Here is a 14,392-nt window from a genome sequence, read left to right as displayed (position 1 = left end):
CTGCTCGGAAAGACGTCGAAAGAGCTTTTAGGGTCCTTCAAGGCCGATTCAACATTGTGAAGGCCCTGTCTCGGCTATGGTACGTTAAGAATATCGCCGACATCATGTACACATGTATTATCTTGCACAATATGATTATAGCTGACGAAGGACCGAGGGCGGCTAACTTTTACGACGAGCATGAAGCCGGAAGGTCAACCACGAGGTCTCCCCCACTCCGAGGTGTGCATACAACGGTGCACGAGAGGATCGAAACAAGACACACAATGCGCGATACCAGAACCCACATTGAGCTACGTGAAGACCTAATCAAACACATTTGGGCGAAATTCGGCCACGAGTAGTGGGTTTTTTTAATTATATGAATTTAATTATGTAATTTTTAATTTTTAGGATTTAAATTACGTAATTTTTAATTTTTATGATTTTAATTATGTAATTTTTAATTTTTAGGACTTTAATTATGTAATTTTTAATATTTAGGATTTTAATTATGTAATTTTTATTTTTTTTAGTAATTTGTAACAGTATTCCGGGTATTTTTAATGCATTTTAATATTATGAAAATGTTTTTATTTAAATTGAATAATAGAATGGTGAAACCCTTGAGCATGTCTTTGCGGAAGAGCATGGATGTAGGTGGATGTGGGTGTTGTGTTCTTGAGGAAGAGCAAGGAGTAAAAAATGAATAAAAGTGGGTTCGAGCTCACTTCCATGCTCTTGCCAAAAAACATGGACGGGGATGCTCTTACAAGTGATGTAATTTTGGCGATTGTCTTAACATAATCACTCATATATAATCAAAATAAAAACTCTATAGCTCATAAACTTCTTCACCATAGCTTCCGTCGAAGAATAGTCTGTTTTATTATTATCAAACATATGTAACACCAAAAAAAATACTTAACCACACCATATACCATATATTGAGTGGAATTGTTGGTGAGTTTTAGCTGATGTTAATTACTTTTGCATATAAAATCGACGGCATATACTATCAATGATCGATGAAACGAGGGGCCATATCCTTCTTCTCCGTTGATGAGAGCTGGTTCACGCAGATAAACAAGCTCCGGTGGCTGCCCTACTACTTGCCGGATCAGCAACGAACCAAGCTGCCATGTAGGAGTTACCAGAGTTCACTTCATAGTTTTTCCGGCCATTGTTTTTAAGTTGCGACAAGAATCAGAATCTGACCAAACTTCATGAATTTTCCAACAATTTACCTCAACTAGTTTCTTCATTATGATAAATATGCATATACGCAAAAATCGCATTACGGTTCGGCCAAATAAAACTGAAATCAATGGACTAATCAAGAAGTAGAGTAATTGGTTTTCAACAGAATATACCACCATCTGTTTCTTAAGCCATATATAGTCACTGCAATATGATACTTGTAGATAACTCTGCCAATTACCATACCGGGGCTATAGTTTCTGGATCACAACAGAATTCGCAATTCCAGCTTCATCTATCGTCTGGTCCAGATCAGCAAGCTGTTTGGGAGGGAAGCCCATGGATTGCAGTTGATAATTCCTTGGTCCATCAGGTCGTGATGCATCAATGAAGCCCCGGATGTCTCTGATTGTGTGGTGGTTGTTGAATCGTGAAACCATGCGTGTACCATCAGCCAACCTCAGCTGGATAGACGTGGAAGGCTGCCCCTGATCAACAACCAGGCCAGGGGATGGCGTGGGAGCAGCAGTCAGCACAGTATGAACGCTGCCCGCCTCCACTGGCGCTGCTGCGTCACTGGTGCTACCTAATGTTCTTCCAACACCTCGGAAGGGAAGGCTCTTTTTCGGTGGCTCCTGTATTTACAAAAGCATGAGCAACTATCAAGATGAAAGACTGCTATATTGAAGCAGTTTCTGGTGAAACGAAACTGATATAAAATCGTTAGAAATGAACATGAACCTTGTAGTCTCCCTCCTTCCTTGTAAGATTAACATGAACAGCAGACCTCATATCTCCGGGAGCGGGTGCAAGCTCCCTCGGGCACTCAGACTTTGCAATGCTCTGCATCATGATATATAGTATTTAAAAAGACCACCATTGTTTCTTTAGAAAGTTTAGACACAACAGAGTGTATTAGAAATATCTAGAGTTATAACAAAAGGATTCCTGATCTAACACGACAAAACACTGGTCTAAACCAATGAGACAAACCACCTTGCCATTACTCGTAATCACAAGAAAGAATTCTACACGTAGAAAAGAGCTTCAAACAAATTCTAAAGACCAAATGAACAAAAAATAGTGTGAATCATAACAAGACTAATCTACTTGGGGCTAGGACCAAACGCAATAAAAACACTCGTCTTAACCAATGCGCCATACCACCTTGGGAATTACTCATCATCACAAGAAGGGCAGGCATAAAAACAGCTTGTGTAAAAGTCGAACGAACAAAACTGCAAGAATGTACCTCCAAGAAAGGGGCGTTGGCAGGGTCATCCAGCCTCCTCAGAGGTCCATCATCAACTGTGAATCCATTTCTCCAAAAAGTGATGCTGTGGGTAACAATTTGAGGCTGCTCCGGCTCTGGGGTAGCAGACGACACCTCCCCAGAGAGTAACCTTCCTGTCCCAGCAAAGCTTCTTGAGCTCGAAGAAGGCAAGTGGTGTTCAGCTGCTGCTTCTACACCTCCTGATTGTCTTGCATGATTGAATATTGCGTCCACATCAGTCTCCTTTGGTGGACCACGAACAAGCATTCCACTATTGCATACAAGAAGGATAGCATTAGCTATAACGAATTGGTGCATAAACAACAATTTTATTAATCATTAGTACTAACAAGCTAGGGTTTGGAATTCATCGTTTCAGAGATATAATCGAATTTATTATCAACAGACACACAATTTCTTCACTACATAATGAACTATTATTTGATCAGTTAATTTGTAACCTAATCACAAATAATAGTAATACGAAATTTCATCTTAATTAGCCACTAAAGGCATAGTTTACCTCTTTTCTCCGCCAGTGTAGTAGTCCTGAGGATCGAAATCGGGATCACTATCAGAATCCTCATTTTTAGGGTTTTTATTCAGATCGGAGAGAGTCCTAATTCCACCGCCTCCACGTCTCGCGCCTCCAGCAGCCGAACCGCCAGCACCACTTTTACCGGTGGAGCGGAGACTATACGGTCGGGAAGTACGAGACGGCGATGGGGATCGCGACCTGGAAGGCGACGGCGACAGCGACTCCGAAGGCGAATAGTGAGAATTCGACTGCGCCGCGGGGGAAGCCGGAGCGGCTGCAGCGGGCTCGATGTGATTAGCGTCTTCAATGAAGGTGGAGACCGCGGCGTCCACATCGAAATTGTGCGATTCGAGGAAAAATAGGGCTTCGGATTTGGAGGCGCAGGCGGTAATCTCGCAGAAGGTGTTGATTAGGCCAATATGAGGGTGACCGTCGAGGGTTGCGTCTCCGGCGAATTCCGGCGACTGATTAGCCATTGTGGAAGCTCTTTTTTAGGTATATTCTTTTTGTTGAGGAATTTTTGTGTGGGATTTGGATATATAATAATACTTATATATGAACCGAATCAAGGGAATTGATAATTTGGCCAAATAATCAATTTCGCAATTTTATTTTTATGTTGTCACGCTTAAATTTTTTTTTCAACCACGTCGTCTCTAGTAGTAATATCAATTCTTATATCAATCTCATTTTCATCCACAGTTTAATCAACAATTTTATTAATTGAAAAAGAAAAACTACATTCCTAATTTGTTTTCGACCATCTGGATTAAATGTTCACAGAAACGGCACTTGGCTTCATTAAAGTCGAAGGGTTCCCTAAAGTTTTCCGACTTGTACGTCTTAAGAAGTATCGCATCACCTATGTATTTCATGACGGATCCAACTTGGTGGCATCTTGTGCGGGGTAGATGCACTCGGTGTTATAGTTGTCCCGTTGGTCTTTCTAGCTCATGGGACGACTATTGGAGGACGAATGTGTGTCAAACCACTCATCCATAGAAGACTTCAGGTCGAATTCCTCGTCATTTCTAGTGATGTAGTGAAAGAGTGTACAAGATTATTGCATGAATTGGGTAAACCTAGGCATCTAAACCAACCTATCCAACGACAGGTGCCATTGCAAAAGGGTTGAAGAAGCTATCAAGAAACAAAAATTGTGATTCAAGAACATGTCCAAAATTGCAATTTTTTTGCCTAATTGGTGAAATCAAGTGTAAAAATGAAATTAAACCGTGATAGATGGATAGTTAGATAGATTGATAGAAAGATCGATCTCAAAAGCCTTGAATAAATGCTAGAAATGATGGCGTATAAAATATTTGCTTGAAATCCTTATGATAAGCAAGCGAAACTAGTCCTTGCTAATGACTTCGGTAATGTATTTTATCGATTGTAAAATTTTTAGCTTTTAGGTGATAAATCATAGCTTCAATTAAATCTAAACACGAAACAACATTCAGATACGTAATAAATGGTTGGACCTTCTAATTTGTTCAAATTATTTGCAACATTTAGGGTTTGACTATAGTACTTATAGATAGTCAAAATCATTATCCACCTAAATTCTCAAAAGCATAAAATTCGGAACTACAATTAAATTTAAGAGTGATGATTTAGAGACATAATGTCTCCAAGCCATAATACCCCTATGTCAATTTGCCATAAGCCAAATTATAATATGGACTAATATACCCTTATTTTGAATTAAATAATATTTGAATAAATAAATATATATCAATTAATCATAAAAGGAAATGCAATTCATATCAAATTACTATCTTTTATCTAAATATACATCAATCAAATTATTATCAAAAGTCTAACTCATATCAAATTACACTCTTTTACCTAATACACTCAATCAAAAATAAAGATTAACAACTGCAGAAATATCTTCACTCCTCCATCCGTCGACCAGCCTCCACCGTCTCCGTCCGGCCCTCCGCGTCGCAGGTTGCGGCATCTTCAGCCTTGTTCACCCAAATCATTGGTGCCACGATATAAGAAAACATCAAAGGTACCGCCCCTATGCTCTTATTAATATGTGTTTTAGGCTTCGTATACATGTTCATGGTCAAACATTTCTCCTCACCTCAATATGTTCAATCACTTATCCTCTTGAAAACTTGCTTTCACTACGTACAATCATTATTTATTGTCTGCTTAAATTGGTATTTCTATGCATTGATCACATATAAAAGATTGAAACCCGAAGCCTGAACTGACTAGTTTTTACTAACTACAGGTGTATTTTGTTTCTTTCTCTCTTCTTGTTGTCAGATTGTCTTTTTCTTGTTGATAACATATTTGCATTTACTCCAATGTTGGCTTAGGTGCGAGTTCGATCAGATCCTGTGTTCAGGTATGATGAACGAGATATATGAGGAAATTTTTGGTGACAATCATGAGTTATCGGAAGAGGATAACAACAATGGTGAAGAAGAATATGATGTGACAGTGGAAGAGGAAGGTAACAACAATGATGAAGAAGGAGATGATGTGATAGAAGAAGATGACGAAAATAACAACAGAGAAGAAGAAGCTACTGTGATCCTAGATTCTAATGGTGTAGACGGCGACGATGATGATGATGTTTCGGGTGAAGATCTTATAGCCAACATGAATCCTATGAAGGGAATGGAATATGATTCAAAAGAGAGCCTTATGAAAGTCTATCAAGATTATGCGAAGCTGCAAGGCTTTTCTATTGCAATACGTAGATCGTCGTCTAAATATTACGTGCTTGCTTGCTTCAAAGGGCGAAAGCCTAAGGATGTAATTATGAAGTTTACCAGACAAACGCAGTGTCCGGCTCGTGTTAATTGCATTGTGAAGACTAATGGTAAAGTGATTGTGTCGAATGTTGGGTTGAATTACAGTCACAGTCTTGAGCCGCAATTGTCAATGTGTATGCCGGGTAACCGAGAGTTAAGTTTGCACATGAAATGCATGCTGGAAAGTCGAGATATTGCAGGCTATAGGACTTGTAAAAACGTGAGGACTCTAGAAGTTATGGCCGGAGGTCCTTAGAATCTAGGTGTCACTGAGCGAGTCTTTAGGAACTTCATAGATAAAAGGAGAAGGTTGAGACTTGGAGAGGGGGATGCCAAAGCTATACACGAGCTATTTTTGAGAATGCAACTGCAAGATAAAAACTTTTTTCACATTATGGATGTTGATGATGAAGGACGTCTGCGTAATGTGATGTGGGTACATCCTCGTAGTATAGCTGCGTACGAAGAGTTCCACGATGTTGTGAGTTTTGATACAACTTACCTTGTAAACAAATACAAGATGCCGTGGGCGACGGTTGTCGGAGTTAACCAACATAACCAATCAATATTATTGGGATGTGGTTTATTGAGTCATGAGCAGTCCGAATCATTTAAATGGTTCTTTAGCAACTGGTTACTGGCCATGAAAGGTGTTCAACCTACAGCAATGCTGACAGATCAATGTGAGAGTATAAAGATTGCCGTGAAGGCAGTTTTTCCAATGACTATACATAGACTTTGTCTATGGCATATTGCCAATAAAATTCCACAGAAGTTCAAAGGTATGGCTGATTTTCGTAGTTGTTCGTCTGATTTCTACTCAACGATATATGATAGTCTCAGTATTGCAGAATTCGAGTCAAGGTGGACAGATTTTCTATCTAAACACAGTCTTCATAACAATAGGTGGCTGAAAAATTTGTTTGATGAAAAGAAGAATTGGGCACCCATCTATTCGAATCATATTTTTTGGGCTGGTATGGTATTGACCCAACGAAGTGAATCTATGCACGCATTCTTTGATGGTTTTGTGAACTCAAAGAGCATGTTGAAACCATTTGTGGAACAATACGAGATTGCTATTCAAAACAAAATTCAGAAGGAGATGAACGCTGATTACCAGTCCAAGTGCGTGATGCTGAAACCGGTGTCAACTTTTCAATGGGAGAAACAATTGCTAGGTGAATACACTCATAACATCGACCTCTTGTTGCAAGTGGAAGTCAAGAAAATTAGCAGTTGTAATGTGGAAGATGTCGCAATTGGGGAAGATGGTGTGAATCGTTGCAAGATAAAGGAGATGCGATTAGTGCAGAATGTTTTTCACAAGGAATACACTTACACTGTCGAGTATCGTCCTTTTGGGGAATAAATAAGCTGCAACTGCCGTAGGTATGAATTTAAAGGCATATTTTGTGTTCATATCTTCAAAGTCTTGGTGTATGAAAGAGCAGGTTTGCGTAGGTGTCGTTCAAACAAGGATGTATCCTACTGATCAGGATGAAACAATCCCCTGCTAAGCCTAAAGCCTGGTATCAATAATTCCTCAACCCTCTTCTACTGGGTAGTATAGTGAAGGTAGGGGTCGAATCCCACAGAGATGGTGACGGTTGGAGTGATTGTGGTGATATTCTGGAGGGTTTGGTTAGCTACCACGCTTGGGTTGAGTCTCTACCTAGACAAGAAATTGAAAGTGGTACTCTACTGACTAGGAGGTGGGAAAGATTCTGATATGCAACGGTGTACGTGGACATGGTGAAACGGAAACATTCGAAAAGTACTGGGTTTCTATTTTGGGCAAAACGGAATATCAGAAGGTAGTGGTAGTTGTGGTGACTAGGCTGACAGGTCTGTAGGGTACCAGTTGAAAAGGTAGAAAAAGTAAAGGACAAAAGTAAAAGTAACTAAAAAGTAAAAGTGGTCTCAAACTTGGATGTGGATGTTATCTTCTTCAACATGAATAAACTCATATCAACAATCTCAGATTTCATGAACGAGAAACACAGATTGACAAACTTCACGGCTCAGATCTATAATTAAAACTTCGAATCAAAAGATCGAACACTGAAACTGCAATTATGCTTACTGGTCAACATGCAGGGTGGCAGAATAACGTAAACTCGAATTTCACACTAAGACACTTCTGGAAAATAAATCTAAAAAGCCACTGAACTAACAAATCACAGATCGAACAACTCCAAATGAAATCATGCTTCCAACACTTAGAAATTACTGCAACAACTAGATCTAAGCTACCTAGTCAGAATGAAACAGATTTGAACAGAAAGAGATGCATAAAAACAACTTCATTGCATAAAACGTTTGGATCTCAACAAAACACTTCAAAGGATGATAAGTACTGAAAATGCAGCAGATCCAACGAAAGAAAACAAGTAAAGGTTAACTAAGAAAGCGAATAAAGATTGTTTTGCCACTCCGGGCGATGAAACTGTTGACACTGCGAGACACGCTGACTGGAACGAGAGAATGGAACTCCGGCGAACTGATGATCTTCAAGTGACCATAGCTGTGGCGAGGAACGAGAATTACGAAGGATAATACTGAAGGAGGGATCTACCGAAGAGAAATTGCTAACTAAGCGTAAGAGTTAACTAACTAATTTTTTTTCTCTCTCTCCAAGTGGCTTCCTTTTATAGGGAGCCCCCCCTTGATTTTTAGGGTAGACTTCGAACATGAAATGACTCTTTTGCCCCTTACTTGCGGCTAATCTTCCCAGCTATCCTTCTTCTCCATCTCGAGCCTTTTTGGCATGCATACTGGTTAGGATAACAACATCCTGACGCCCTTTTCGCATGAAGTATCCGAAGCTTTGTCTACTGGCTAGAACACTTCCCTGCACACTTTAGCAACTGTTTTGCAGAATATATACCAATTATGCACATTATACTGACCAGTAACCAAGGCCTAGAATACGACTTATCAAACTGCTCACACTTACCACATGCTTGTCCTCAAGCGTGAAGAACAAACAAAAAGAAGTAAGTCGAATTCTAGCCTGGTTACTCCCTTGACCGACTCTATCCTACCCTAGACTCTAACTATGACGCAAAGAAAAACACATAACAAAGACAAACACATAAAAGAAAACTAAAACACTTAGACACATTAACACAGTAATTGTGCTATATTTTCAACCATCCCTCCCCTCGGGATCAGGTGCAATCCGGCCTTAGACAGCCTTGAACTTCCGCCGCCCCCCTTTTCTCTCCCAGTAAGTATATCCGCTCGTCAAGATCGCCCAAACTTTCGGCCAAACACTAGGTTCACTCAGTCACTCATACCTCTCCGGGAATATTAGGACTGTTTTCTCATAGTGCTCAACCACAATTGCTTCGGACTTAGATTTCACGTGCAGCTACTGAAGGGCTTAAAGGCTTGCAACGGGGCTATTGGTTTGTAGTGTTTTGGGTGGATGTTCCTAAGGCTCTAAGGTTCAAAAACTTCTATTTTATTTGATGTGGGGGAACTGTGTGCATTTGGGCTCTTGGTTGTTGCTTCTCTTGGCTAGCGCTTCTGGATTTGATCTCCAACTGGTCAGTAGCTTCTTGTGGCTTCGCCACCCTTATTCCTTCTCTTTTTTTTTTGTGGTCAAGTGTTTCTGACCATTTTTCTTCATATTCTTCTTTTTCTTTTTCCCTTGTGGCTTTGCCACCCTTATTCCTTCTTTTTTTTTGGACCTGGGACGACTCCCTGGTCGATTTTCTTCCTTGAGCCTTCAATCACTCTTGCCCAGTTGGATTTTGCTTTCTTGTACACCTTCTGGCCAGTAAGCTTTACTCGTCTTATGCCTTGCACGCACACAGTTCCAGGGGCTAGGGGTTATATCTGGGTATATGTCTGGCTAGAAAGTGGGGTTCTAAGGGTTGGAAAAATATTTTTTTGGGGGGGGGAGGGTTTCCTACTGCCTTCAGTGTCGCTACACGCGGTCACTTCACCCTAGGCACCTTGTGGCAGCCACTCTTTTCTTTTCTGGATATTGTGGAAAGTGGTTCCACTTTAAGCTTATAACTCACATTTTAAGAGGGCTTTGGTGTTTTGGCTCTAAGTGTGGGCTTTTCTCTCATACCCGCATCATCCATTCTGACTAGGAGATATTAAGGGGGGTGGTTTCCATTTTCCAGCATGTCTTATCTCCCTCAATTCCCCTCACCGTCAGCTCAAGACAGTTGAGTTTTAAGCCCAATCAAATAAAAACTAGACCTAGACACTACGCAAACACTTAAACACAGATAACACATATGTACGAATGTCATATTGGCAAGTGCATTCCCCCCTCCCACTTCACAATGTCTGTCCTCAAATGGGGCTGTGAAGTGGAAAAAGGTAATGGCCAGTATGGTTGACGCACAGAAATACCAAAACTCAACAAAACATACTTATACTAAAAGCTTCTCACACTTAGACTATATAATAGGCTAAGTGGGAGAGTTTAAAAATCTAAATAGAAACCAACAAAACGAAACATGTATATACAACAAACTCCTCACACTTAGACTATATAATAGGCTAAGTGTGAGTTGACATGCATACAAGAAAGAAAAACAGAAAAACACAAACACATGCGCCAAAAATAGCAAACCCTTTACTTCTCACACTTAGACTATTGCATAGGCTAAGTGTTATGAAATGGGTTTGCGCACGTACTACACAGATTATACTACCTAAAAAAAACAAAACACAATTAAAATACGAAAAACTAAAAACTGAAAATAAAAAGAAAACTAACTGGTCAGGTGGGGTGGTGGTCACTTGTTCCTCCTGCTCCTTCGCGGGGCAGGTTGTGGTGCAGGTGGTTCTTCCGGTTGCTCCTCCTCATTCTCGGACTGCTTGTTCCCAGATTCTGCCGACTATTCGGCTTCTCCTTCCTCTTGTTTCGCCTCTTCTTTCTGCTCTGCTTCTTTCGTCTCGGTTAATACCTCCTCTGATACTCGTGGTTCATTTGTTCGGCCTCTATGGCCACTCGGTCCAGATTCACGGACCAACTTCCCGGTTCCCAACTCTTTCAAGATTCCTTCCATCACAGTTGCCAAACGGCTTAACTCCGCTCTTGATTTTCGATTCTCTTCCGCCAACTCTTCCACTGTCTTCTCTAGTATTTCATGTCTATGCTCCTGATCTTGTGTTCCCGGATGTGCTGCAGATCTCCCAGGTGGTATAGCTTCTTCTCCCATTGCGTAGAAACGTGGTACGCCCTGCCTCATGTAAACGGTGTTCGTTCGGACGAACAAAGGTGTATCAAAGAAACCAGGAGGATCCACCATGATCTGGTCGGATAAGTCTTCGGCCTCCGTGATGATGATGTTGTTTCTGACGAACACTCCCAAGATATGGCAGAGAATGAGGTTTCTCGCTGGGTGGGTGGCAATTAGATGGCATTGGTAGGCGGTCCAAAAACCCAGATTAACTTCCTTCCGTGCTTGGCGCACCAGAGAAGGTATAACTCTGTCATCGATGTCCTAACAGCGGAGTTCGACTGTCCCAACAAATTGAAGTCCAAGTGAAGCTGGACTAGGCGTAGGATTGTGTTATTGAAATGGATTGAGCGAGAGAGAGTGGATGCAAATTCTCCAGAGGCTGGGTGAGTTAACTCCTCCCATGCCGCCTGGGGCTCAAATTCCACATGTCTGCGGGGAATTCCCCGCTCCCTACTTCTCCACTCAGGCCCTATGGCCTCCTCCAAACTGCACATTCCCAGACGCACGGTCCACTCAATCAGATTCATCAGTATCTCTCCGCCAAACAGGCCCTATGTGTGTATAAGTAGGTTGAAAAGGGGAATGTAGTGTTCTTAGTTTTATATGTAGATGACATTCTTCTAATTGGAAACAATAAAATGATGTTGTCATTAGTACGAACATGGTTGTCAAACCAGTTCGAGATGAAAGATATGGGAGACGCGGGACACATCCTCGGGATCAAGGTTCTTAGGAATCGAGAAAAGAAGATGTTGTGCTTATCTCAAGAACCTTACATCGAAACAGTACTTAGTTGCTTTAGCATGCAGGACGCCAAGAAAGGTTTCTTACCTTTTAGACATGGCATCCATCTATCTCAAGAGATGTGCCCCAAAACGCCGTCTGAGATACAAGCAATGAGAAGGAATCCATATGCTTCGGCAGTTGGAAGTCTCATGTATGCTATGCTTTGTACGAGGCCTGATATTTGTTTTGCTGTTGGCATGGTGGCAAGATATCAGTCAAATCCGGGCCAAGGACATTGGACTACCGTAAAGAACATACTCAAGTACCTTAAACGGACTAAGGACTATGCTCTAGTTTACAATGCAGTCGAGCTCTGTTCTTTGGGATATTCTGACTCAGACTTTCAAGCTGATCATGACTCGAGAAAATCTACTTTAGGATATGTGTTTACCTTAGGAGGTGGAGCCGTGATTTGAAAGAGTGTGAAGCAGAAATGCATCGCGGACTCGACCATGGAAGCCGAGTATGTGGCCGCTTCGGAGGCTGCAAAAGAGGCAGTATGGTACAAGAACTTCCTTATGGATTTAGGTGTGCTTACGAATCTGCCCAAGAGCATCACGGTTTATTGTGACAATTCTGGTGCTGTGGCAAAATTCGAAGGAACCGAGAGCTCACAAAGCGAGCAAACACATAGAGCGGAAGTACCATATCATAAGGGATATAGTGCAGAGAGGAGACATACAAGTGGTTAAGATTGCGTCAGAGAACAACCTGGCAGATCCTTTTACAAAGGCATTGGCGGTAAAACTGTTCGAGGGCCACGTTGAAGGGATGTGAGTTTGACTCATTCAAGACCTCAACTCGCTTTCAGTATAAGTGGGAGAAATTTGACGTGTGCACATTGTTTTGTATACTCGAAAGCTGTTTTGAGTATAAGTGGGAGATTGTGAGGGTTTTGTATACTAGAAATCACCTTTCGAGTGATTGCATACTGTAAAACTCTAATTGTTATTTTCTAATAAATGCAACATATTATTTTTGTCATAATGTTGTTATGTTTTACATTTAATGGTTGTTTATTGTATATTTAAATGTATAAGCAAACGTAACATAGTCTAAGTCTTTGTTCTAGTAGACCGGTTGTGGGCGTCGTCCAATTTAAGGTAACACGGTCAGTTCTGAACAAAGAAAAATAAGAATTTCACAACCCAGATAGGCATAGACTACATATCATGAAAGGTTGCAATGTCAGTCCGATTATTTCTAAGCCTTATTGAAATATGATGACGTTGGTGTGGTATAGCACTGAATGAATCTAACAGCAAGACGAGTCTTTATGCTATCTACTGAAAGACGAGGTCTTGATAATTAATGTCTTAATCAATGTACGTTAGCATTGAGCATACGATATTGAGTATCTACTACTTTGACTTACCAAAGGTGCGGGTTTTTCGTCACCCAACGATCCAGGTATATTGGGTAGTGGTGATCATTATCTAGCGGTGCTAGGATTGCTATTATGTTGAATCGTGCGCGAGGAGAGTCTCGTTTGATAACATCCACAAGAGGAGCTCGAAACAAGGTTTTATTATTCGGAACCTAGCTAGTTGGAGTTTAATTACTCTATGAATAATAAATAAGAGTTTCTTGCTAAGTCCACTCTTGGAGAATAAAATATGTTAATTAATTAAGTCCATAGCAGACATTAATTAATTAATTGATGTTTCTATCTTAAGCACGGGAAAAGAATTAAACAAATAAAAGGAAACCCAGAATACTTGTAATTTCGGATTTGGAAAGGCAATGCAATATTACTTCTGTAGTGGCTGCTTGTAATATTCCAATATAAGCTTATATTAAATTGTGGGTTCAATTTAATTAGTAAAAAGCTAATTGGATGAGGTCATGTCCAAATTCTTCCTTAGATCCCTGACTGGGTCCAATATGTGACTTAATATAAATAGGAGAATAAATGGGACATAAAACATAATTATTTGTGCTAGAATTTTCGTTCCCCTCTAGAGAAAGAGTGAGAATTCGAAAATTGCTCCCTCCGTGAGCTGAGTTCTGTCTTCATTATTCGAGTCCTAGTATTCTGGTGAGATTTGCCCACACAAATATCAGTATACAGTCTGGGACACCAGTCATTAGATCAGAGGTCGAGTACTGAAGATCTTCACGTGGAGACGGAGCAAGCCATCATCGATTCTTGATTGAATCAACGAGGTAAATTGGCTAATTCCGTAGTGAGCATGTTTTAGGGATTTTATATGCTAAAGCATGTTTTAATTCAAGTTATGAATATGATACATGTGATAATTACGCAAATAGAATTTGTCTAAATAATCTGCTAAATAGATCAAATTTATGTGATCGAATTGCACGCTTCCGCTGCCAACCCCTTCATTATATACTTAATTTATACTTGTACCATCTAATGAAAGGATAAAGTCATTTGCGTCAAATTATTTTAATAGTATTAAATAATTACTAAAATTCTGAATCATAAAAATGATTGCATGCATATACATGCTTAATTTCTTAGTGTCATCGTTCAACGAAATAGTAATAGTCACTCACATCAACTTTTTTTTTCTATAACAATGTTTAAATTTCTAAATGTAAAATAGTACTCCAGTAGTATACATATGTTATATACTTAATTTCTAATTGTACCATCTAA

At 40.2% G+C, this 14,392-nt stretch overlaps 2 protein-coding genes across 2 annotated transcripts; one reads left to right on the top strand and one right to left on the bottom strand.

Moving 5' to 3' along the window:
• Positions 1-1,282: 1,282 nt before the first annotated feature.
• LOC121785476 (plant UBX domain-containing protein 4-like) lies at positions 1,283-3,513 on the bottom strand. Its single transcript, XM_042183920.1, has 4 exons — positions 2,976-3,513; positions 2,432-2,723; positions 1,921-2,022; positions 1,283-1,814 (listed from the first exon to the last, which is right to left on the bottom strand). The coding sequence occupies exons 1-4, from the start codon at positions 3,464-3,466 to the stop codon at positions 1,431-1,433; spliced, it is 1,269 nt and encodes a 422-aa protein (XP_042039854.1). The 5' UTR covers positions 3,467-3,513; the 3' UTR covers positions 1,283-1,430.
• A 2,648-nt stretch (positions 3,514-6,161) lies between these two features.
• On the top strand, positions 6,162-7,139 carry LOC121784124 (protein FAR1-RELATED SEQUENCE 4-like). Its single transcript, XM_042182307.1, has one exon. It carries the CDS (start codon positions 6,162-6,164, stop codon positions 7,137-7,139), a length of 978 nt encoding a protein of 325 aa, XP_042038241.1.
• Positions 7,140-14,392: the final 7,253 nt, after the last annotated feature.

The sequence above is a fragment of the Salvia splendens genome, chromosome 21, assembly GCF_004379255.2.
Source record: "Salvia splendens isolate huo1 chromosome 21, SspV2, whole genome shotgun sequence".
NCBI lineage: Eukaryota > Viridiplantae > Streptophyta > Magnoliopsida > Lamiales > Lamiaceae > Salvia > Salvia splendens.
The sequence above is the reverse complement of the archived record's forward strand: the minus strand, read 5'-3'. Positions and strand labels throughout refer to the sequence as shown.